General features: G+C 40.1%; 1 protein-coding gene across 1 annotated transcript in view; it reads right to left on the reverse strand.

Annotated features, from left to right (window-relative positions):
* The window catches only part of GFRA1 (GDNF family receptor alpha 1), a 146631-nt gene that overhangs the window by 38296 nt on the left and 82005 nt on the right, over positions 1–26330 (reverse strand). Inside the window, 2 exon segments of the mRNA XM_069797061.1 lie at positions 397–506; positions 17370–17709. Of these exon segments, the coding sequence (XP_069653162.1) occupies positions 397–506; positions 17370–17709 (450 nt within the window).

A 26330-nucleotide genomic window follows, 5' to 3' on the forward strand; every position in this document is an offset into this window, starting at 1 on the left:
TTTCCCTGAAGACCAAGAGGTATTTACCCAATCTTGTGATGACAGCTGCAAAATCAACCAAGCTGCAGTTTCACTTGTTCTTTTTAACTTCCTACATCATGGTCCTGTCCAAATTCAACCACCTTAATAAACTTTACTTTGTAAGATTGAATTTATTTCAAATTCAAGCACCTTTCTCTCCTTATCTTCTATCCTTAATTTCCTTGCAAAGTACAAATTTACCCCAGGAATCTCTGTAAGGTAACACAGGGCCAATACACTTAGGTGGAGAATTTTGCCTAGTATCATATTGTACAGTATTACATTCCACAGCTTTTATTTTATGTGGGCCTTCAAAATACAGTTGGGGTGTTTTTCTTAGACTGAGCAAGCCCCCACCTTTCCCTGCCTTCTTACCAATAAGCCCCGAGTAAGCGAGGAGGCAGTCAGCATAGTTCTCCTTCAGACAGCTACTAACAGACCGTGACTCAGGCTGGCAGTTTGTGAAGAAATCTGCAAGGCGAGATCTGCAACGTGAAGAAAAATGCACATCTTTAAAAATCAAGCCTGCAGGCATTCTTACCTTTTACACTCTTCTTATTTTTGGACAAGGCTTAATATTCTTTAACTTAAATGTATATTGGACACATTTCAGCTGATGAGAGTCTCTTTCTAAGATGCATGTCTTTCCTGAATCCATTTTTGAAGTCAGAAGAAAAAAGTGTAAGAAAACAGTAAAAAGGGACAGAACAACAGGGAAATGTCTTCCCTTTACTAAAAGAAATGCTCTGCAATTTCATGCCCCCAAAAAAAAAAAAAAGACAAAGAGCAATTTTATCATATGAGCAGTCATTTTGCCTGGATCTGAATTCTAACTGGAATCTGTTGTTCTACAGATTCAGAACACCGTTTCTGCTGTTTTACTGATTGCACAAAACTGTATGTTTGTGCTCACAGAGTTCTCTTACTACATGACTTGAGGCAGGACCTGCTTTGGTACTGCCCTGAGTTTCCAGGGAATGGGCTTACCGCTGCTCTGGACTGGCCTGCAGAACCAGCTGGCCAAACTGGGGGTAGCAGGCAGATCCAGATGGCACGGTCTCCACAGCCCCCCGGAGCCATGGTACTGAGAATCTATTCGTTCTTGTAAAATGTGCATTTATCCGAAGTCTACAGGATTGAGCCCATGGCTGAGAAGAAGGGAATGTGTGTTCTGCATCGAGTTCTGCTGCTGAATGGCCGTATTATCTTCACTTACCTCAGTTACCCCATGTCCAAGAGGGGAGAGCACTGCTTACTTATAGGAAGTGCTTTAAGACTAGGAGTGAAGCTGTATTGCAATTAACAGATTACTACTAGGTTAGAAAACAAAAGAAAAGACTAGCAGCCAGGAACTCTTCTGGTTATTTGCACTTTAAAGGCCACATAATGCTCCCATTCAGGTCTGTAAAATTTGAGAGGCATCACTGAGGTGCGTCAAGGTCCCACATCCTACAGTCGCCCTCCTGCCCACCTTGGCTTGCTCTCCTCAGCTCCGCTGGTGCTTTCACTTAGACTTGTAAACCCGGAGCAGTGACTTTTGTTTATTTATAAAGTGTTGTTTAGACCTTTATCTCCGTGAACAAAATTATTTAACCTCCCTACTTCGATCTTCTCTTCTGTGAAAAAGGGATGAAAACGGGTTTTTTTGCATATAACAAGTCACAGTGATGTTTCAGGATCAGGTGCTTAATCTTTGCAAAGCCCTCTCAAAATCAGAATTGTATGATCTATGCGTTTTCAGCACTGCTCTAGCATTATGTAGATTTGCAATATAAATGCCCTTTTTTAGTTTTGCAATGAAAACACAAAAGTTAGCAGAAACAAGTGATTTGCAAGTGATTTACTTTATTTGTTTACATGCTCCAGAGACTAATTATCTTTGTTTGCTTTATTGTTTTACCTACCTCAGAATGGTATTGGATGTACATCATTAATTGGCCTGAAAGTAGTAATGGGCAAACTTCAAAAGGTTCACAGGCTTAGTTTGAGAAAACATCCTATAAATAGACCGTATGCAAACTGTACCTGAATTCATCTGAGCTATTCTTATGACCTCTTTTCAGTTCCATCCCTCACTAACTGTACTGACACCAGCAAATCCATGGTTGCCTTCAAACCACAGTCAACTGTATGCTTTTCACTCCCTCCCTTCCCTTATTTAAACATTTAACCTTGAGATGAACATCTGTGCCCTGTTGCCTTTAATAGCTTTAAAAAGTCAAGCTCTCTACCGATCCTTCAAGATGCCCTAAATGTAGACATAAATTTCTAAATTTCCATAAAATCTTTACTTTGCTGGTGAATATATACTGTGTGTACCAGGGGACAGGCTGAGAAGAAATGGATTCCAAGGTATGGGAAGAGATAAATAGCAGCACCATGAAGAAAATCGGGGCAAGGAAACCCTACGTCACTGCAGTGATTCCTCTCTCAGTCAATAATTAAGATAGTGGCTCAGATCCAGCCTTGTGAGCAACTGGGAACAAAGACAGTTTCCAAGGTTTTTACAAATTCTGCTAATACCTGGATGAAGTCTGTTTTAGGACAGAAGAGCCTATTACATCTATCTAGTATGAAAAACCTTTGCCATGGTAGAAAGAGTAAGCCTGCTGTATGTGCAGTACTTCTGCGTTTCTAAAACAAAGTAGCTCCTCAGATTTAAATTTCATTATTTATGTGACCACAAATAAATCTTTTTGGAGATGCAATTATCTGACCAGCGTCTTGAAAATCCTGAAAACTTTTCTTGCAACCATTTCATCATTCTTAAATATCCAGTTCTCCCTCAGATTATTAGGTACATTGGTCCAGAGATCATTTAATACATTCCTCTTCTCTAAATGTTTTTAAGGACTGATAACTATGGAATAACACCAGTCATTTACTACTCAGTCTGCTTAAAGAATTTATTTGTTGTAAACCCTAATGGAGGCTAAAAAGTGCTCTGCTGATCCCTTTTGCATACAGCATGATTTCTATGCTAATTTCTGAAGAATTTTTGTGGTCATAAAAGGTAATGGTCTGACAATGTTGCACATTTAAGTTTTCATAAGCCAAATATAGTTCAGATATCTCTGGTCCAAGCATTACTGGACATCATCATACACGTCCTCCCTAGTGAGTCATCCAAACTTCATACTATCACAGTTCTCTCTCCTCAGCTGTTAACTATACCTGATATTTATGTGGATTCATTTCCACTGGAGATAAAGTTAAGGCCAGCAAATAAAAATGGAGACAGACCTCCATCTGCCATAAAATAACTCCATTATTTTCAGCAAAGTTCTGCTGATTAACGCTCACTGAAGAACTAGCCCCAAACATTTCCAGTAGACTGGCACTGATGAAAGTGTGCTCATCAGCAATACCAGAACAGTGGTGCTATTATTTACCTAGAGAGAGACAAATTAGCCTAATTAGGAACCACAGAATCATTTTTCCTAAAGTATTGCACATGACAGTAAGAACTGTTTGGGTAAAAGAGACAATCCTTTTACGGATGCTGAAAAAGAGCAATCAGATGATTGAAGTCCTATAAAAATATGCATACTGGGTTATCTTAGTGTTCCTTCAGCAAGAAGCAACTTGTAGGTAGTAACTTGTGAGTAAGTGTCTAACTCATGACTCAGCAGTTTGGTAATCCAGAGAACAAACAGAGCTCGCAACATGTGTGCCTTCAAGTGTGGACAGTTTTACATGTGCTATGTACATATGTGTATCTATTTGCTAGATGGCTGGATAGAGACAGCAGTTTTATATTATATTGTGCATAACATATAGCAGGACCACATGTATAAGAAACTTAGTTTCTTTTTCTGTTGAAGAATCACAAATCCTCTTTGTGCACAGCAGCATTAATGATTTTTTTCTTTTCCCTTGCATAAAAACAAAAAAGTAACTGAATAGAACTATCCAGAAATCTTCTTCCTAGGAAGAAAAAAAAAGAAAAAAAATTCTTTTTGCAGGGCCACAAATTAAATGCTGGTTATCTTAGCCCTGTAAAATCTCTTCAAAGTAAACTGCAGATCTTCTGGAAAGCTCACTTTAAATACTTTGTATACCACTAACTCAAAAAATAAGAATAATCCCATTGGCAAATTCAAAGAAAATCTGCTCAAACAACAAACAGACTTTCTAAGAGAAAAAAATCCCAAACCTGCTATTCTCTAATGCTTTGTATTCGTAGCAGTAAAATCATTTGTAACAGTTAAAAATACAAAGAAAACAAAGTTAATTTGCTTTCCTTATGATAGTGGTTCTTCAAATACTCAGCAGGATAAATCAAAACTTTCAAATTTTGCTTACAAATAAGCTTTGTTAATAGCAGTATTGTGTTTAATCTGCATATAATTTTTGAGACAATTTAATTTTATATTAGCACAGCCTGTTGCGTAGGCAACATTGATTAGGTTTTCACTATTTTTTATTCTCAAGGTTTTGTAAAAGTTCTTTGATGTTCTGAAGTTATCTTTGATATTTATCAGTTCTCCCTCTTTAAAGTTGGTCAACTCAGCTTCAGTACCGGTGCAGTATTTAAAAGCATGATATAAATGATGAAGTTGTAGAAAAATTCTAAAACTGCATTTTTAGCTTGGATCTGGTATAATTCATGGCCTACTGGAAAGCAACTCTACGAACCAGACATATGAGTCATCCCCAAGAAGTACCCCTATCACTGGGCTAGCAGGTCTTGATTTCTCTGACTTCTTTTTTTGTCTCTGGCTGTACGCATCTTCAATTGCTGGGACGGAGGGGCTGAGCCTTGAGAGGGAGAAATCTTCTCTCTTAGCCTTGCCTTTGCATTGGCGATCTTCAGGCCAAGAAAGACATCAAATCCGGACCTCCCGCTGACTGCACACACGTACGGTATGATGTCCAAGTGAGTGGTTACAACTACTTGCCCTGTTAGTGAACGCAGGGAGCGAAGGCTGCTGTCCTCTGCGCTCACCTCGGTGATGTTAGGTGAAGTCTGGACATGCTCGCCACCATCTCTCTTTACATTGCTGCCTGTGTTTAGGTACCTATTTATGGCTCCACAGCAGTAACATAAAGAGCGCGTAAATGCCAAAGCTGAGTGACTGGGGTGACTACACTAATTAGTCAAAGCTGCTCTAGCGTCTAGACACCATTTGGCAGACACAGCATAGTCACGTAAGGGAAGTGCTGCATCAATATTCAAAACAGAAAAGAAGTATATATCTGACACTGAAAAAATTCAGACTAAGTCAATGAATATGTGTCATAGTGATAAATGACACCATTATAGAAAAAAACAAGCCCAACTACTTGTTCTTCTTTTGTGGGGGTCAAATGCAGTATCCTCCTCTGTAGCTACAAATAGCTCCCGTGGAGCTTGGGTGGTGTTATTTCTGTTGGGATGCAATAGTGGCAAGAGGGGCTGGTATGTGGCCAAACTAATGGCTTCATTGTTTGAGGAGCTATACATTTTCTCTTTGTTTCATAAACACACGGTGAGTGGGCAGTGAGAAAATGAGGCAAAGACTACATAAACTCTATCAACCAGTGAGCCGAAAAAAGCCTCAGAGCAGCTCCGTCACAAGAGAGATGACCCTCCCAGCACCTAGTAACACAGCTTTGACCCATTTTTTTTTCGTTAAAAGACACTAGAGCCGTGTAATACTAATACATTTCATACCTCCTTAGTTATGTACACACAGTATTGAGCGCCTGTGAGCAACGATAAATTTTGACAGGTTTTTTAGATGGTCATTTTTACATATATTTATTAAACAGCAACTCCATTAATTTTTTTCAGCAAAAAGCTGAGTTTTTCTTTGGTTGCTACCCTCCTTCTCAATGACAGCGTCCAGGCCCCGAGGGCACTAATGTCCCTGCCCACCCCCAGGGCTGCCCCTACCCAGCCTATGGCCCAGGACCCCATTCCAGCCCCCCCAGGCCTCAGTCCCTGCCCCAGCGATGCCGTAGGACCTCGGTTCCAGCCCCCCACAGCCCTTCCCTGCCCAGCCATGGGCTCCACTGAGCCAGATCCACCCGTGAGCCGATGTCCCAGCCCATCCCCAGGGAAGCGCCTGATGCCCGGGGCTGCCCCCGGCTGCCCCGCTCCCTGGCTGGGGTGGGGGGATGAGCCCTGCGAGGTCCTGCCCTGCCCTGTCCCAGGGGGGTCCCCATGGACCCCAGGGAGCCCCCAGCCCGTGCTGGACCCTGACACACAGCTCAGCGTTTGTACCTTTTGGGAAGTGGGAAGGAAGGGTAAAAAAGTAAAGATCTGATGGCAGACCATTTGGCCCGCCAGCCCTGAATACTGAAAGCAGCATCTCTCCCATAAGCAGACCCAAATCTTTTCCATCACTGGCAGAAACCATTACAGGATCTTGGACACCAAATACCAGCTACTAACCGAAATAAGTTGTTTTTTGTCTGGTTTTGATTCTGTTTTGTTATTTTAAATGACTGGCAGCCTAAGCCCATGCAAATATTTGATTCTGGATTCAATTTATCTCCAAAAATTGTGGTGTTCATCTGGAAGTAAAATACAGACAAGCCCCAATTACATACAGGCAGCCTATTTGGATTGTGGAATAACTGGATACAGAAACAACCAGAGACCACACAAGATTCATGCAGATGCCCCTTTGCATCACAAATGCTTGCTCAGAGCATCGGGCACAGACACGACAGTCCACCAAAGCTGGTTCCTCCAGCTGAGCACCCACACTCCACCCAAACTGCCTGGCTGACTGTCTCTACCGTGTTCCCCACCATATCTGCCATTACCTATGTTATCCAGGCTTTTCGTTTACCGGGGCCTTCTAGACATCCAGTACCCCAGATAATGGAGAGCTATTAGAAATTCAGTCATGCAAAATGAAAAATATGTCCATCTATGCAAGTCTATATTTTAAAATTAACAGTACAAACATTCCTTCTATTTTTCTACTAACAAACCTCATTTCTCTGAGTAATAAGTGCTCTAAAGTAAACATACCCCACATCCATGTTCTATTATTGTATTTTATGCAAAGCAAAATAAAGTAAGTTATATACCATTTTCTGTTAACATTATCCTTTCCTCTTGCTCATGTCATCTGCTAGAGACCTGTTAGATCTTTTTACACAATGTCTGCTACAGAAAAATCAAAAGAACTTAACAAAACACTAATCTCATGGTTTATCAATGTTGGTTAAATCCTCTAAGTGACTCAAGATCGTGCATGAGAGTAATTTTAATTTAATATATTAGGTGTCCTTTGGGTTTAAGGATAACTACTAAGCTCAAATGTGATTCTAAAGAAGTATGATTTATTTGCAATTGGGTAATATACGTGTTTTTACACTACTGACTTTTTGTGTAATAAAACCAATTTTGAAAAATATGGTGCAAATCCTGAGCACAAGGTAATGCAATAAAGAATTAGAACAATGATTCTCAGATGCAGTGACACAAACCAGAATTTTCTCTTTCTGTTTGCAAAAAAATTACCTCACATCATTTTTTAGAGGCCTGTTTGAGAGAACATCTGGAAAGCATTCCACAGGAAATCAAACCTATATTAAATATGTTTTGCGGGGCTCTGTTTCCTTCCATTGATTTTAAGCACGCATAATGTGTTTCTGTCTTCTCAGCTGCAAAGAAAACACTTCTCTGAGAATCTTCTACAAAATGATAGAATGAACTGTCAGTCTGTGATTTCTGTCAGGGGATGCTGGTAAGATTTCTATTTAGTCTATCTGCCTCTGTACCAAAGCTCCCCAATAACATGAACAAATCCACTAGCTGCTTTCCGAGTACCGTGAATTTGTATATTTTCATTTCATTTCATTTCCTTTACGCTGTTTAATTTGAAGCTTCTAAATATACATGACTGTCATGTTTAAAGATGCCCCAGCCTCAGAGTATCTCTTGATAGCCTGTTACTCAGGAAAGAACTAGTGCATTACGGATAGAGTTGTTCTCACTTCATTAGCTGGGCAGACAGGAGTGTCTTTGAATTACAGGCTGGAAACCTAAGAAAATCACTGTCACTCTCTAAAAGCAAGCCAAAGAAATTAGTGCCACTGCAAGTCCTTGAGTGTGCCACTGGATGCTTACGTGTTTGCTAACAACTATATTGTGAGTGCACACTGAAAAGATGTGGTTCCAAGTATCTGAGAAAGATGTCCATGACAATAATATTCTCTGTAACCACTTGAATAAACTATAATAGAATATTTCTGACTCAAGCATGAAACTGTTGTGGAGTTTGGAGACAAAAAAAACTAATCTAAAGTGTCCAATACAAGTTCTCTCTTTACCAGAAAAGTTTCTGTTGGCAGGTGCGCTGGATCATCAGGTTTCCTAAGTTTATGTAGGGATGCTTTTTGCATAGGAAAATCCCTCAGTGGCACTGTGGTATGTGTGGTGGCATTCCTGAAGGGAACAGCTCCGTGTCCCCTTGCCAGAGATGTGGCTGAAGGAGAGAAAGGGTGCCCGCTGTATCCTTGCACTTAAGTTGAGCAGGGTCTGTGGCAGCCAGCATAGCTGAAACTCATCCTGAAGCTACTCTAAAGACTGTTCCGACCTCAGGAGTAAGACAACAAATATAAAATCAGAACTACAGCAGATAAAAGCAGATTAAGAGTCTCTTTTATGTGAACCCTTTTTTTCCATGCACAAAACAAGCCTCATCAAACTGCAAGTTGAAAAGTTCTGGCACTACCAAACCAATATAGAATTGATCTTATTCAACATGTTTTACTTGCTTTTAGAAGCTATATGGATATATAATGCTAGTACAAAAAGCACTGATTTGTAGCATAAGACTGGAAAATAACCAATTTTTACCAGTTAAGGATGATCTGGCTGTCTTAAGAGGCTTTTTTGTCTCCGCTGTCAAAAAAAGCTGAACATGGCCACTGAGGCTGAGAGCTGACAGCCTGTGATATATCCAGATGTTTACAGAAGTTGCTCTGAAAGACATTGTCCATTCTGAAGAATTTTTTGCAATGCTGCATGATGGCCAGTTACTGAGATGTATGTCCAGCATTTCACAGTGCATAATTAGAAAAGGGAGCATCGTAACTGAGAGGACAACCCCTGTAATTTATGCTTGAATTGGAACAAAAGAAAGTGAACTGAACAAGTCATTTTAATTTAACAGAGGTCTTAGTTATATCTGCTTTCTAATAGAAAAGCTTGCTGTAATGGTTTATAGAATGTGCTTGAACAAATACAGTGTAAGCGCAAACATGTGAATGTAAGGTCATCTATTAATAATCTTAGGCAAGGGTCACCGTTAGCTCACACAGAAAATCTATATTCCACAGTAAACACACACCAGAAAACTTTTTCCGTGTCACTTGTTTTAAAGCCAGCAGATAATCAAAGCATAGGAAACAACCACCACCTCTGCTGAGAAGTCTTTGTGGATACTGGTACATTTACATCTGGCTTCCACTTAACAGTAGTTACTCTGTCAGTAACATGGTAGTGCTTAAAACATAATGAAACCAATGCAATTTCTATTCAGTAAACATTAAAATGCTAAAATCTGAAAATATGCATGTGGCTGTCACTTGCTCTGTTGAGAAACAAAGTTTTATTTTTAGTTCCAGTGCTTACATTTTCTTGCAGCTATTTTAATAGATGAACTGCCACTAGAAATATTCTCTCACTGGGGCCTGATGTAGAATGATATAAATAACCTTTACAAAGTCCAGCATAATGGAATGGTAAAATCAGTTGACATTCTTTTAATTAGTACTGCCTGAAGATTTACCTACACAGAACAGGAATAGCCAAATTCACTCCTGGAATAAATCCACTGAAGTCACTGATGTCAGACGAAGCACACTGGGAATGGACTTGATATAATAGCTCTGTTATTCACATTAAACATACAGCAGCTTCTTGCCTGTAGCATATACATGGTTTGAGGCAAATGAGAAAACATTTTGATTTATTAAAGAAAATGCTATTGTGTGATATACACACCCTTTCTTTGCCCCAGAAACAGCAAGTTAGCCAAATGTGTACATTAAAAAGGATCAAAAATCTTCTCTTCAGCGGATTTAACAGATTAGTGGGTGGAAACTACTCATGCAAACCGATGGGTGCTAAACTCCTGCTCTCTATAAAAATCTCTCAACTAACAATTCAGCGAATCAGCAGTATCAGTGCTCTTACTGGAACCCCATCCAGCAAAGCAATTAAGTGCTTGCTTATCCGTAAGAACATGAGTAGCTCCAAATTTAGATGTCTATTGAAGTTTAAGACCAAATTTAACTTTCCTGGATTTCAATATTTTTAACTAAACATAGGAGAAACTGATTCATTAATATCTGTAGTTTAATCTTTCCTCCATGATAAATGAAGAAAACAAAACAGGTCACATTTGCCCTGCTGTAACCCCCTTCCTGGCTCATCTTTCTAATCTGTAGTCATCTTATTTCTTCTATTATACAGGCAGTTTTCCTGTCTCACTTAGAATAACAAAACAAGCCTCTTCAGACAAAATGATAGACAGAGATGAAGGACCAAATTTGGATGATACAAATGCCCCCAAGTTCTTAGAGCTAAAGTTTACTGGTGGCTGCGAGTACTTCAGCCTACCGAATCGTTCTGGCTAAAAAGGGACTAACGTGGAAGGCAGGGTATCTAAATATGACCTATAAAACTCCAATCGTTTGTATCCAAGTTTATTTTACTATTGCTGTGTGTTCACACACATACTTTACTCCCTCTTTCACTTTTTCAACCCTGTAGACAGGTAATAATGAACATTCAGTGCCATGGTTTGTTTTAACCTTAAAAGTAACCAGAAAGGACAAGCAGGACCTCAGCCACGTCAGGGATACTGCCAAAGCTACACCATGCACAACAGAAGTCATCTGAATCAAACAGTTCTGACAATGTTGAGGTATAACTTGTGTTTTGCAGGTAATGGGCACAAAAGAATTACACTCCCTTTCCGTGGAGACAGGGTTGCAGCAATCAGCAGAGGTTCTAGCTGAATGAAGGATGCTGCCTGGAAAGTTTCAAGCTTGCCTGACGAGGGACCTCAGCGTAAAGATACTGTCTAGTTACTGCTTCTTGGAGCATAAACCCCCTGTGCGTGAGCTCTCTTCGTTGTTAAAGCACAAAGCAATGTGAAAGTTGGGTGCAGGAATAAAGCTGAGCTATTTTTCTAATTACTATATCCTTGTGTCTTTGCTTCTTTCAGAGGAATGTCAATCACCCAGCAAGCTTTTAATCTTCAAGACCCTCTTAAGCAGAACAGAGAGAGTATAAATGAGGACTGGCCAAGCAGATCCTGGCACCGCAGAATAAGATCCATCTACACTTTAACAGGGACAAAGCAGTCTTGTTTTGCTGGGTGCTCTGATTTTTTGATTCCAATGGGATTTATGGATATATTTTAAGGAGGAAATGCTTGATTCATTCAGAGTTTTATTCAGAGGGAAGAAATTTAAGATGACCTTTGTTTATGGGGTGGAGGGGAGAGTAATACTTCGCCTATTTTACTCTGCTAATAAAAGACATCAATGTAATGAATCATGTAAAGGACTAGACGGGAAGAAAATAATACAATATTGCAGCATTTTCTATGTTTACTTTGACTTAACTTGAAAGGGGTTTTGCTTATTTTGCAGAGACTGCATCAATAATTTTTTCCAGGCTAGCAATTCCCCCCACACATACTCCACTACACCATCATGTTTCCTCTGCAGAGCACACCAGCTTCTGTCCCACCTGCCCCCAGATCCCATTTTTTGAGTTCTCTGAACTGTGATCATTCCTCACTATTAATTCATTAAAATGAATTAATACCTGGGGTGTTTTTCACTTAAATAAATATGGTACCTCCAGCAATATATACATATATACATATAAAAATCATTCTTCTTCAAATTCAGGCTATGCTTATAGATGTGAGGTGAGCTTGTGGGCATGCTGCAGTATATGGGCCGAAAGGTAGCTTTACTTTTTTTCCTGTCCCACTTGGTATTTTGCAGACAGGAGCCTTCCTGATACCACGCGCGGAGAGCAGGGAGGATTTGCAGGTACCCTGAGCTCAAGCTAACCCTATTACACTGCAGACATCCTACATCTAGTGCGGGGTGAGTCAGGCAGCACACGAGGTTTTTCGCCCACTCCCTGACTCAGTCTCCAAACGTACGATATAGGCATAGCCTGCATGTCTCTAAAAATCAAGAGTGTCCCTGTTTTAATGTCCTTAAGAGCATTACAAAAAATGTGTTGCTGTCCTGGTTTTGCATACCCACAGCAAAACAATCATCTCAAGGAGCTGCCAGACAGCTTTGAGTGCCAAACTGATATAAATACCCCAGAGGGATGCAAATCCGGCTCTGTTTTACAGAACTGTATAATGTCCTTTTAACACATCAAGCTCAAGTCAGTCTGAGACTGAGCAGTCAGGCTCAGTAGCTGGCCAACTGAATTGTAACCAATATAAGCTACAAGGTTCAGAAAGGGAGGTAGCACCTATGTTTTCCCTCTCATTTTCTGAATTACAGAAGATCACTGGACTGTGGCAGAATACCGAGGGAGGAAAAGAACAACATGCCGAGGAGCAGGTGAGGAGGGACTGTAAGTGGCCATAATAGAGAGAATTCAAACGTGGTGGAGAGGCAGTGAAAGTCAGATAATGACTGGGAGATCTGGAAAGAGAAGATGAAAGGAGACTAAGCAAGGGGATGAGGCATGAGAAAAAAAGCAAGGGAGAAAGTGAGAAAAATGAAAGATAAGTCTAAGGAATAGAACATTTGAGGAAAAGGGCATATTTCTTCCTCCCGTCTTCCCTCTCCCCCCACACAACCTTTTACTGCACTCCTCCCTGCTACCCGTTAATGCTTTAAGCGAAGAAGGCTCTCTTCTAACACAAGGTGCTGTGCTCTCCCTCTGCGATAGCAGGACAAAAAAGGCTGACTGCACATTTCTAACATCTCCTCATCGACTTACCTATAGTGTTTAACCACCCCCTCCTCTGGCAGATCTTATCCATGATGGTGTAGGGTTTGCAGTCAGTAATGGTACATGTTGCAGGAACAGCCCCGAAGTCTTACACAGAGAAGCCACTTTTACAAACAGGTACTGGTATAAAGCACTTGCAGATTGCACATGCCTTATGGGAAAGGAACACAGATACAGTCCCTCCCTTTCCACGGTAAATTATCATTAAAAACGTTCAACAGAATATGAAGAAGGAAAATTAATTTCTTGGCAAGTTTCTTATGTTCTCAGGAAACATAGCAAGCAGCTGAGCTTTTGTTCTAGCTTTTACTGTGGATGAACTCTTTTACGCACTGCTGAAAATGTTTGCATGTTTTCACACAACGTTCTTATACCTGTAGATGCAGATATCTTTCATACAGAATTGAATGACTGGGTGGTTGCCACAAAATTAAGACTGGATAGGACAGGTGACCAGAAACTGGTCAAGGGGTAAGAACACACCAATGAAAGTACATTTATAAAGATTTAGCTCTCTGAATACACAGTGCCAAAAATATCTTTATTGTCTTTTCGGGGAGATGACCCATCTATTGAAATCTAATGGGACATTTCCCTATTATCCTTCAGCTATCCAATGAGGAAAAATTATTTAAATATAGCCATTTTCTCTTTTTTTTTCAGTACCAAATAGCTGTAGCCAGCAACATGTGCTTTTTATAAAACTAAAGGCAAAACATTAAAAATAGTATCTATTTTAGCCAAAAAAAGAGGTCCAAACAACTGTCTTCTGAAGTTAGTCAAGAACTACTTTCTGTCTATTTTACCTTAAAAACAAACCTCAATGATTTGACCAACCATTTTGAACATAGTAATTGTGGAGGACAAGAGACATGCTGTCACTAGATTCTTATGTGAACAAAAAATTCCTCATTTTATACTATCCTTCTTTTCAGATCGTTGCAGCACGAGACTGGATTGATACTGTTCTTTACTAAACAATTTGTCTGTATCATTATCATTCTGGGCAGTGCCTTCTGAATGCATCCAGGAGACGGAGAAGTATGCAAATTCAAAACACAGATTATTAAAACCACCAAACTAATGACTCACACTTTCATTACTCTAAGAAAATAGTATTTGAAACACTGTTAAATGTGATAGTGGCAAAAATGAAGCACACCGCCCTGCATTTACAGCAGAATGGTATTTTTAAAACACGCCAGTCAACTTTCTGAAGTTTAATGGGTGGCTGAAGTGAACAGAACAGGAGGTTCCTGAGGTTTGAATTATTCCAGGACAACATTGTTGGTGAAAGTTTTTGACAGTGTATTGACTTTCCTTAGAAGTTTTGTTAATAAAAAGGAACTCTAATGGCTTCTTTTTGTTCTTTGGTTTTTTTCTTTTCTTTTCAGTGAGCATTTACAGGCATGCCTGAGAGACTCCAGTTGGTTTCAAAGCTGGATATGGACTGGGATACAAGTAGAGGCAGCAGAAAACTGGTAATGAAGGTGAACCATTCAGTATTCTGATGAAGGTGAAAAATTAGGACTATTTACATAAGTCACAACTTATTTGCATTTCCTGACATTTCTGGTCCTTTTCTCCCTCAGTTGAGAGTTTCTGTTATATAACAGATAGATTAATGAATAAAAAACAAAAAATAATAAGCAAAGCGTCCTGCCGTGTCAGTTAGTGATACCTGCATTTTGGCCAAATCGCTTCTCTGCTCTTAACACTGTTTCAAAAACAGATTCAGAGATTTGTGCATTCAGGACAAAGCTTTTAACGAGGATCCAAAACTGAATGTTTAAATACTTATTTGCAAAGGCCCAGTTGATATTTTATACACACTATGAGCAGATTCAAATCTTGCATTTCTGAGTACGCCGCATTCGTAAACCAAGGTACTTTCAGAAACCCTTTAGAACTTGTCCCCCTTGCTTGACTAGCATTATGAAGAAGCTTTAATAGATATAATAGGCACACAAAGAATAGTTTCTAATATTTCTACTTGTTTCACAGTAGGCATAATGTATTCTCAAATTATTCTCCCATTTAGATACTCTTTTTGATTTCAAAATGAAATAGAAGTTATCAGAGATAGAATTATATGCCTACTGACTACTGCTTTTAATTATTCTAAACATATCTGGAATTACTATGTAGACTGATATTTATCAGTGCCCATACAGGAGATCTTCTCCCCTTTCTCTCCTCCCCTGCCCAAGTCCCTGCTTTCCTGCAGGACAGGGGAACAAATCACACCAACTCCCTCTAAGTGCACAAGTCACAGAGACAAAATGTCTTTTGCCGTTATTATAGATAGGCTGGGATAGCTCTGCTGCTGACTTCTCCTCTCCATGACAGTAGAGAGGGAAGGTATTAAATACACTAGCAGTTTAGACAGCCCAGGAGGTATTAACACCTACATGAGATGACTCTCAGCAACGTATCAAGCTTGCTTTACCTCCAGGCATAGGACCTAAGAAACTGCACTCACTGACTCTGCCCCAGACCCCGCAGGCATTTGCCCACCCATCCCCTTTTACCCGCGCTGCCTCTCGCCCTCACAGTCAGGTCTCACTGAGCCTTGGAAGAGTTCAAACTTTTTGATTTTGGTATTTTAAAGAAAAGCAGCCCGGGAAGAACCTGTAAAGAAATCCATTTTCATCCCAGTGACAGCTGTAACTTAGGGCAACAGGAGCAGAGACTTTACCAAGCCTTCCTCTGCAGCATTGCAATGGAGAAAGCATAACACCAGACTCATGAAGTCAAATTAAACAAAATGCCATTAAAAACTTAGCTGCTGAGACAACATTAGATCAAAGCTGACCAAAGGAAAACACAGTCATGAGAGAAGTAATGGCATTAATTTATCTAAGTTATTCCTGAACACTACAGCCTGAATAATAGGAAGAAGTCTCCCTATAAAATCCTCTCTCCCATTTCATTGGCACTGTAACACACTCTAAGTTTGGCAGAAAACACAATAAAGATACTGTAGCTCTACTAATTAACAGGGCCTGTGTATAGGGAAGACAATATATATATAAAAGCAAAAAGACTAATGGCACAACATGGAAACAGAAAACAGGTGGTTTTACAGGACTACATGTATCCAGCTTTCATAAACTGCAATAGCATCAGCTGTGAAGGTGCTGAATGCAACTCACCGGGCCAAAAAAAGAACCTGCTCTGATTTAAATTTGCTCGAATTTGGGTCAGCAGGAAACTGGCTCCAGACTTCCCCTGAGCCGCCGAGGGTAGGACGCTGCTCGCCTCCTCAACTCTGAACAACACTCGGGCACATCTGAGGTGCTATGGCTAAATGCTTAAGATCAGCAGTGGGGATCTCATAAACAAACGTCAAAGTAAATATTTTACCAGGCATATGTAAGTACTTATTAAGATTTACATCATATCTTCAGTGTCCTTGACATTTTACAATAGTGTTTATTTCCTTACTTGCTAATTCACAGAACTGGATAATCTACAAGGAATTTACACATTAGAAATGAGCAAGATTCTTGGGCATAACTTCATAAATACAACATTAGCACAGCAACACTCTAATATAAACATACACAATGCTAAGTAGGAAGAAAGGGCAGTACCTAGCAGTACCAAAATGTTCTCTCTTGCCTAAGGGCAGAGGAGGTCCTGTATGCCACTGTTGTGTGACAACCTGCAGGGACCTCGCTGAAGGCGAAAGGACCCAGTTTGTCCTGTGAAGCAGCGCTCTGCGCTGCCTCTCCGGGCTGAACAGGCAGAGGAAAGCGACTGGGAACTAGGTCACTGAATCAATGACCCTCCAGTTGTATCAGCCCAGCACCCTTGTCAGGGGAGGGCAGATAAAACAATTCCAAGCCTAAGACAGCTCTAAGAAGACAGTGGGATCTAATCTGCAAATGTGGACTCCGTTTCTTTCCATGAAGAAAAAGCCCATGAGTAGTCTGTGTATTGTGACCAATTACAAAGACCAACATGTAGCTTCTATTCACAAACAGTTATTAGTGCTCACATGTAAGACTGCAATGAAAATAAATCCCATTATAATGAGTAATACTATTTTCACCTGGTCACTAATGGGACATAAAAGTCATTCTGAGACATCATTTCATAGTGACACCATATGAAAATGTTTCCAACAAAAACCTGTAAAAATTAAACTCGGGGTTTAATGATTCTTCCATAGTGCGAGGGAGTAGCTGTGAACAGTTTTGGAGAAGGCACACACCGTAGCCAGATGCCGGCTTTTGTTATTCTGTTAAGGATGTCAGTGGCATTTGCTTTTTTCCCTGACTCATCCTTTTACCTAGTGGATATTCTGACCCTTAGTCCTGGCAAACCTAGCAGTACCAAAATGTTCTCTCTGGTACCTCATTAATCACTCCCCTGCCATGTGCTATCTTACCTGCAGATGTAATTCTTCTTGCAGGATTCTTGTAAATTCAGGCAGTTTGGTTTCTCCCTGTCCTCATATGAACACACAGGAACAATAGTCTGCCGTCTCCTTTCTGTACAGGCTACGTCTCGACAGGAGCAGAAGAGCATCCCGTAGCTGTGCTTTGGGGGAACTTTGTCAAAAAATAGCCGGAGGGCCTTATGACACTTCCGCTTGTTACAGATTTCATTAGACGTGCTGCTGGTGCAGGGGGTTATGTAAGCAGATCTGAACCTCTTGCAGGTATCATTTAGGTTACAAGCTTTTGCTGCATCCAAGCAATTGTTCCCCTTTGAAAGTACTGGCTCCACTAGAAAAAACAACACAACAGCAGTAAGAAATGCGTCACATTTATATTGTGTTTTGATGTTTGTGTTTATTTCACTGTTAATGAGATCCTGGTTATATATCTGTTACATACAAAACTTTCAGTGCCAGAAACTGCGACCAGTCCTTACGTTTCTTAGGGTAATGGTTTAACGAGCGAACAAGAGCATAGGCATGCGTTAAGATCAGAATGCTGGCAAATAAATGACGATTACACCGGGCAGGCTGTACTTCATCTTCTTTGTAGCAGACATGCAAGACGAATATTGGGTAAGACTTGGTCTCACTAAAAAACTATTAAAATCGCTGGTAAATTGGAAGGGATACGTTTGGCCTATCGTACAAGAACACAGTGAGAACATGGGCTCCCAACTCTACTTTTGTAAAGCTCTGACATTTTTTATTTTTTCCTTGAACAGTATAAATGACATTCAGTTTCTACACCAGGTAACAACATTTAAATGTAAGTTGGGTACTCCGCAGAATGTAAAAGCCACATGCCTGTTACTACAGTTTTTGAGGTATGAAAACAGCCCACCCAGCCAGAAAGGAAAGCAGGTGCAGCCCCACGACTGCGAGCTCTCCAAGGCCACCCACAAGGCCTGTAAGCTCCATGCTTAGTTAAAGACACTTTATAAGATCTATAGATGCCACCTGAACCCTGGAAGTTTTATGAAGTTTACAAGCTTTGAAGAAGCTGACGTAGAATTAACAAGTGACTGGGAATGAAATGCTTTAAAACAAGGAGTATGCCTCTCACACACACACATGCACACGCTACAACAAGTTATAGGAAAAATTAAACTCGGGTAAAAGTTTAGACTATAATTACACATTTAATTTTGCAATACGTTATCCAGATATTAAAACCCAATATATGCTTTGCTTGAAAATGAAGGCAACTGGCATTAGAATGAAAAATTCAATTAAGAATAATCGTAATGCTGCTTTGGATATTAGGAACGCCAACATCACAGATCCAAGAAAATACATTAACTTCCCGTTGCTACAGAATGGGCAAGCTGAACAAAACATTTTGCAAATACCTAAAACTCTGCAGCAACCTCTTAGGGGGGCTGGCCAAAGATAAAACATCTCAAATGATCTAAAGCTCTAAGTTCCTCTTAAAAAAACCTTTTTTTCAAGATCTTCCACCTTTTCCCCAAAACTCAGTCCAAGGCCATTCTACAACTCAGTGCCACTCCTCTACATTCTCCTACCACTTTGCCTCCCATTCCTAGATCAGGACATCAACCTTTTATCTTTTTCCATAGAAGGAAAAGATGATGTAGCTTGGCTGACATGCTGCACCGAGGTACTGCAATTGCCTGAACTGACTGTGCCCAAGATGAGCCTTGGTGCTAGCACATGCTTCACATTATACAAATACATCACCTGCTATTATTCAATATATCTTACCTAGCCAGAAGTAACGCAATGCCTAAGTAGCATTAGATTTTTCACTCTAGTGATATGCTGTAACTAAATTCAGTGGGTTTGTACATTTAACCTTTGTACATTTAACATGCACGCTCCAAGTCCTTCCCAATCCCAGTTTCTTGCACAATAATCTGCAACTTTTTGCTTCTTATCTTCACAAATTACAAAATTATAAACATGCAACATTTGACTATAAATAACAGAGCCAGGCATTTCTCATAATAGCAGCCTACCACAGTTTAAGCAACACCAGATGCAGAAGAGATGATATCCAAAATACAACCCTTTCATAAAATTGTAATGTTTTTACATAAAATGTTGCATTACATGAGCTTACAACTATAATCTTAACTATGAACTCTCAAAGTTTTTTTTATACAGTATATAGAATTATACATTTAGTACAAATATAATTACTATGTAATCTGCAGGGCATATAATTATGCAATATATGAATAGTACATGCTAATTACTATGTGATTGCAGAGTAATTACATGGTTATTTGTGCCTGGGAGTCAACTGCTGAATGCCACTCTTTAAAGCAAGATTCCGTGGAAGAGCTTCGAATGGGGCATTTCAATATGAACAGACATCAGCTTACTGTATGATCTATTAGAAAGCATTCTTTAAAAGAAAACCCAAGATGTAATAAAGCACCTCTTTGCTGTTAATCATATAAATGTTTTCAATTAAGGGTCCAAAATGTAGTAAATGCTGACACAGAATTAAAAGGCACTGTGAATATGAACACCTCAAAGATCAAAAGGGACAGGTTAATCAATCTTTTTTAAAAATTGAGCACAAGCCAATTCACTGATGACACAAACAGCAGTGAAAGTTATCTTGGATAAAAGTTGAATTAGGTGCAAATAGTTCACAAACAATAGTTACGTTCGTTCATATCTTTCACACAATTTCTATCTAGTCAAGCCTCGCATCCCTCTACATGTCAACTCTGAACATTGACCAAGTCTTTTGGTGTTTGGGTTTTTTTTCCTAGAACTACCCCTGGCTGTAACTTGCCACTAGCCTTTTCTATTTTGATACATATGTCTCTAGCTATTGTTTCTGGCATATTTATCATCACATTATACAAATTATTTCTACCTTTTAAAACCAAGACTAACATACAGAGATATGCATCAACTGCATTTGAATTAAACAAGACTGTCTAAACCAACTCTTCTTATTAATGCCAGCTTCTCCCAAGCTTTTAAATTGTGTTTTAATGCAAAACGTATGGTTCAGAACACACTTTATGCTTTATTTTTATTGCAAAAGTACAACATAGTTATTCCTAAGTCCTGTGGTAACTACAAACAGTTAACAATACTGAGAGTGTTTCTGAGGTTTACTTACGCAGCAGTAATACATAAGGTCAAAATTTCACCCAGCTTCTGTTCTGCAAAGCTTAAATTATTAAGACAAGGCAGGAGTTTGGCTCTTATTAGGTACTGACTACGTTAAGAGAAAATGGATCTAATCCAGAGCTACTTTTCCTGCCAGCATCCTTTGGGAAAGGTCTGTAAGCAGATCCTTTTTCGGTTCCCCCCTCTCTTGGGGTACTTGGATATGGATTGAGGGCGGTCAGAGCAGCAGCCTGGGACAAGTAACGATTCCCTCCCACCACCATTTCCCCATGCAGAGCTTCCTCTCTCCCAAGTCCATTTTGCCTTGGGCCCATTCTGGAAATCTCTGCCAAACCATGCAGCTCTCCGCTCCTGCCAAATCATTGCAGACTCCGAAGTAAGTTACTTCCAGGAAGGTGACAAGTGATGCCTCATGCCCGTGTGCGAGCCACTGGTTCCCACCCATGGCAAGGGGCCCAGCAGAGCAGATCTGCAAACACCAGGATGCTGCCTCCCACCAGAAGTCACCAGCAGCTGGGAGCTGCTTCGCTGGTATGGGTGCTACCCTGATGCGGTGCAGGCAGAGTCAGGAAGCACACAGCCAGAGCCAGGAGCTGCTGCCTTGGTGGGAAAGCACCCGTAGAGTTAGGATGCCTAAAAATGTCCTCCTACCAGGCCGTTTGCTGTACGCTATGTGCAAAAACTCTGAGGCTTGAGCAACAATTGGCTTACTAACTGACCTCTACGTGGATCACCGTCTCACAGCTCTTCTACTGCACATGTAACACACACATGCAAGGTGAGATGTTTTTTCTGATTAATTTTACTGATGAAAAAGCAGGCCTTGTATTTAGTATAAGGTGTAACCACTTCGGTATTCGCTATCTCCTGAACCCCCCTCACCCTGGCCCAACATTGTTACAGCTGCAACATCTCTGGACTCAAGCTCCCATACGACAGCAGAAAGAGCCAGCCAAACGCTTGTCTTTCATCCAGAGATGTTTCTAGAGTTTTAATAGGGCTTCCTCTGCCCCGTGTGATCTTCCTTATGCTTCACCCTCTTTCACAGTTTCTTCACCTTAATCTTTCATCTTCCTTGCATTTCCATTTCTATTTCATTTCTGCACCTACTGAGCCTTTGGCTGGCTCCTCAACTCCTGTTAACCCCAGGGTGCACAAGAAGGGATTCTCCGTGGATATTGGGAGCTTCTTACTCATACTCCCACTAGATGGAAGGAGCGAAAGGACTATTACTTGTTCTATAAGATTCTTATTAAACAGCAAAATGGACACTTAGTTTTCAATTTTCTTACGGCACATAAAAAGCAATTTACTGAGGTTGGCATTAAAATTACCATTACTATTTGCAAGTAATTAGCATTAGTAGGTTTTCTAGGGGTTTTAGTGAAGGGAATGCTGTAAAGAGAGCGGTAAATGTTAATGTGATGGAAAGCAAAATTACAAAGTGATAGAGGTGACCACATGGGTATGGGCCTACTCCAACACAGGTGCAGTATATGGCATATAGGAACCAAAACCTGACCAGAATAAAGAGAAGAACCATGATCCCACTTTAACAAAAGTGCTGCTATGGAGTTCACAAAAGTACTTCTGCTTTGTAAGAAGAGCAGATTAAAAAAAAAGGAAAGCATGGGAAATATTGTCATCTGCAGCTTAATGGATTCAAATAAACTACCATTTTCCTGGACAAATTATTTCTAATCCCAAATGGCAGAGAAAAAACGAGTCACACCTGAGAAATCATGAGACTGATACATGTACATGTTATTCTGAGGTTCTACTTGTCTTCTACTAGCATTTAAAGGTCAGGCCTACTTCAATCCTTTTCCATAATCATAATAAGCTTTACTTTTTAAATTAAAGTTAATACATTATCAGCTATAACCAGGGCTTTCAAAGCACTACCAAATACGACAAGATGCATGTTGAAATCACAATCGACAGCAACAGTAGGTGCACCAGGTGACAAGTATGAGATTGACTCCTGTGTGCAGAGGGCACACCCAGGGCTAGAGCAACAAAAGGACATAAATAAACAAAACTGCCTAAACTGAGACTTTTAGGTTCCCACGACCAAAGCTGGAACATTTTACATTCCTGGTAAGTCATGTAAGTCTTTGATAACACAAATTCCACAGGTGCCTAGAATCCTTTTCTGAATACACCCATAAATCTACTTGAGGAGGTAAAGACTGTCTCCTGTCCAAGCCCTGTAGAGATCAGGAACATTTACATTGCTTAGTATGAACCAACAGACATGATTTGGAAGTGTTCATCACTCAGCTACCATATTATGCACAGCTGCTACACCCAAAGTCTTTTTCAAAACACCCTGGCCTTCGTTTTTATAAGACTCCGCTGGTGAATCATCAGTCGGGATCTAGAAGACTTTGGTTCAATGCCTTCCTTGACCTGGAGACTCAGAACCACTGTTCTCATTTCCCAGAAGGGTTCTCAAACCCTCTCGCTGTTGAGTATTCTCAAGCAGGTGCCCAGGAAATAATGTGTATTGCAAAACACAAGAGAGAGCATCATGCTTCAGCCCAAAGATGAGACCTCTCCCCGGGAGGCAGATGGCTGGGTTCTGGCCTGCACCCAGGAAAAAGAGTTATTTCTCTTACAAGAGCAATGACTGGAAACCAGGACTGCCTGCCTGAAGATGACTCCCTTAATTGTAAGTCTGCAGAAGTGTGATCCCATTTGTGCTCTCTTCTTCTAACCCCTGCTAAAAAAAACCATAACCCTTTCTATACCACCGCTCCTCCCCTTCCTTCCAGACCAACCTACTGCCTAATCCATAGGGTACCCTCTCAGGCTTTGTGAAAACCTGTAGAGAAGAGCAGAAAGCAAAGCCATCCCAATTCCTCAAAGACTATTCTGATCGCTAATAATGACTAAAGCACCATGACATCTTCTGCTAGGAGCCCATTAAAAGAAGAGCGGCTCCCTACTCCCAGGAGCATACACTGATTGCTGTGTGGGCAGATGCACCTGCCTGAAGCTGTGAATTTGGCTCCTCAGGTCCAGAGCCTTCCAACAAATCTCAGTTTCTGCATTTCTTATTGTCCATCTAGACATTTATTGTGCAGGGTTTTTCATTGGGTGGGGGTTTTGGTTGGTTGGTTGGTTGTGTTTTTTAACACACTATTGCCTGTGCACTTTATAAGGATTCGGAGCATCTTGCTAAGGATTTTAGATTATCACCTGGAAGCAAGGGCTCCTGACTTTTAGGTGGATAAATCTATCTCTTGGTCTCTTCCTGGAAGTGTAATTCTACTGAGAGGGCCACATGCCCTACATGCTGCATTTTGCATTGCCCAAGCTCACCACTGGATCTGGGCTCTAGTACTTAGCAGGACTCTTGTCTCAATTTAGAGTTAGATCCTGCTACCTTTAGTTGACCATTTCCTGGTGCATTTCATAGACATTGCAGATAAAGATTCCAGGAGAAAACTCCTATGCTGGATATGTGTTGATGAAAAAGGGAAGAAATGATGTCTTAAGATTTCCTTTGATACTTTCAGTCTTTTCTGGGGAGGAATGGGGAAGGCTGAGCAGAAAACTCAGAGGTGGCTGAGCCCTGTGGGCTGGCTGAGGGACATCTGCTCAACTTACAGGCTATGTAAGAGGGAAGTCTTATAACCCTACAGTGAACTGGTTTAAATTTTTGTTCCACAAGAGCAGGGAGGGAGAGGAAACCCTGCTCCCCAGTGTTAACAACATTGTGGTCTGCTGCTGAAATTCTTTCTGTCTTCACTCACACAAATATCCTGATCTATCACCTTTCATTTCTGCTACAAATGTAATGAAAGTTTATGCCAGGGTCCCTAGTTTTCCACCTGGCACTGAGGACAGCATAGTTAAATCTATTTATTCACTAGAGTTACTCTGAATGTTCAATAATCTAAAGTCAAGAATTTGCTTCTTTAATGCTACTTTTACTTCTTCTGTCCAAGGTATCTCACACAGGAGGCAGAAATATATGAATAAAATCAGAAGCTGCTAAACAAAGAAACTTCCAATTGTTGCAAACTGATCCAGTCACTGTTTCTCACATTACCGTACCAATTATTTCAGTTCTACCCTAAAGGGTTTTAGGGTGTAAAGGTCATTTTAACGTATCTACACTGCACTAGCATTAGGAATGGATTATTCATGGCTGGGACCATATACAGAATATATTTTTTTCTGAGGGAGTTATCTCAGTCATTCCATATACAATTCATGCTCTGTACTGAGTCAGAGGCTGGTTTTGTGATGTGGAAGGCTATCGCCGCGGTTTCAGCTGAGTTCTTCTAATTAATTTCCCCTTAAAATATTCAAAGTGAAAATGTGTTACTGCATATGCTCTCATGTTATACAGTTCAGTAGTTTATTATTAGCTAAATACTAGGTCAACAGAACTGAGAAAGAACTAGCACACACAGAAATACAGAATAAACCTGTGAAAATATTCAAACCTACACAGTTGCCATGAGAAGTGATTTACTGCATGCAAGTTCTCAAGACACAGTGAGGGACTGTTTACCAAAGTCATGCCAATTTACAGGGCAACTTTCAGCATTTCTTTTTATTACTGCAGAATTGAATTCACAACTTGTTTCCTCTTTTCCCCAGACTTGATTAATTACCATGTTAACATAACTACTGTTCTCCTGCTTATAATGGGCTCCCTCTAAAGTGCTGCCCCAGCAAAATAAACCAGGAGAAAGCTTCTAGCTCTTTGCTCTAGCATTGCAATCCTTTCTAATCTCACGATTTTTCAAATTTATGTTCCATTCCAATAAAGCTTGTATGAATATCATAGCAAATCAGATAATACAAGGTTTTGACCCTTGTAATTGATCCTTCAAGGTTCTTTTTGCCTTTTTCCAGTTGACGTGCTAAAAATTACATTTAGATGTGCTTGTTGACACTTGAGAATTCACTTTGTTGGTCATATACACTTTTTCAGAGAGATCACATTACACAATGACGTATTTCTAGTGCTTTATTTCTTCTACACCTACAACCCCATTAAGCTGTAAGCAAACCTCCCATGGGGCTGTAAGACTACAAGTATCAAGGGGGCAATGCTCCCATACTGTTCAGAGGGAGTATACCTGGAGAAAGTATTACGTGAGGATACAGGGTTAAACATTAGATACTATTTTAAAATATTTTCAAATAAATAAAAGCAGCTGAAAATAAAAAGTTCAATTTCCATTTGTAGAAAAATACACATTTTAATGAACACAGACCATGTATGCTGGCACTAGAAATCAGTTATCTAGCAATGGTTTCTGTATCACATGACCAGTGGAATAAAGTGATTAATTGGACTGTCTCAGTAAATGCGATCATTACACTTTTAATTAACCTTTTCAACCTCTCGCACCTTTTAGTTTTGTTATACATTAGATTTTTGCAGTTTTCCAGTTATTATGCTTGACTAAGCTTAAAACAATACCGAGTTCTGTTACAAAGATAAGAAAAACAATTCAAACAGCTCTTACTGTTCCTAATAAGAAAATACCCCTGATACTGTCATCATAAGGGTAGTTATAAATCAGGTGGAGGACAGACATTCTGAACTCTGTGGCTAGGTTCCCACCTAATTTTTGTTTTGGCAGCACACTGTTATTTAATGGCTCTGGCTACCAGGAAACTAGCTTTTGAAAATTCTTTCTCAACCTAGTTATAATTACTCCATATAAATCATACAATGATCAATTATAATAATCTTAGCTTCATCCATTATTTAAACTTAGCATTTGAATCTACACAGCAGGAGTGCAGGAAATTCCAAAGTCC

Source organism: Haliaeetus albicilla, chromosome 11, assembly GCF_947461875.1.
Source record: "Haliaeetus albicilla chromosome 11, bHalAlb1.1, whole genome shotgun sequence".
In the NCBI taxonomy this organism is placed as follows: Eukaryota; Metazoa; Chordata; class Aves; order Accipitriformes; family Accipitridae; genus Haliaeetus; species Haliaeetus albicilla.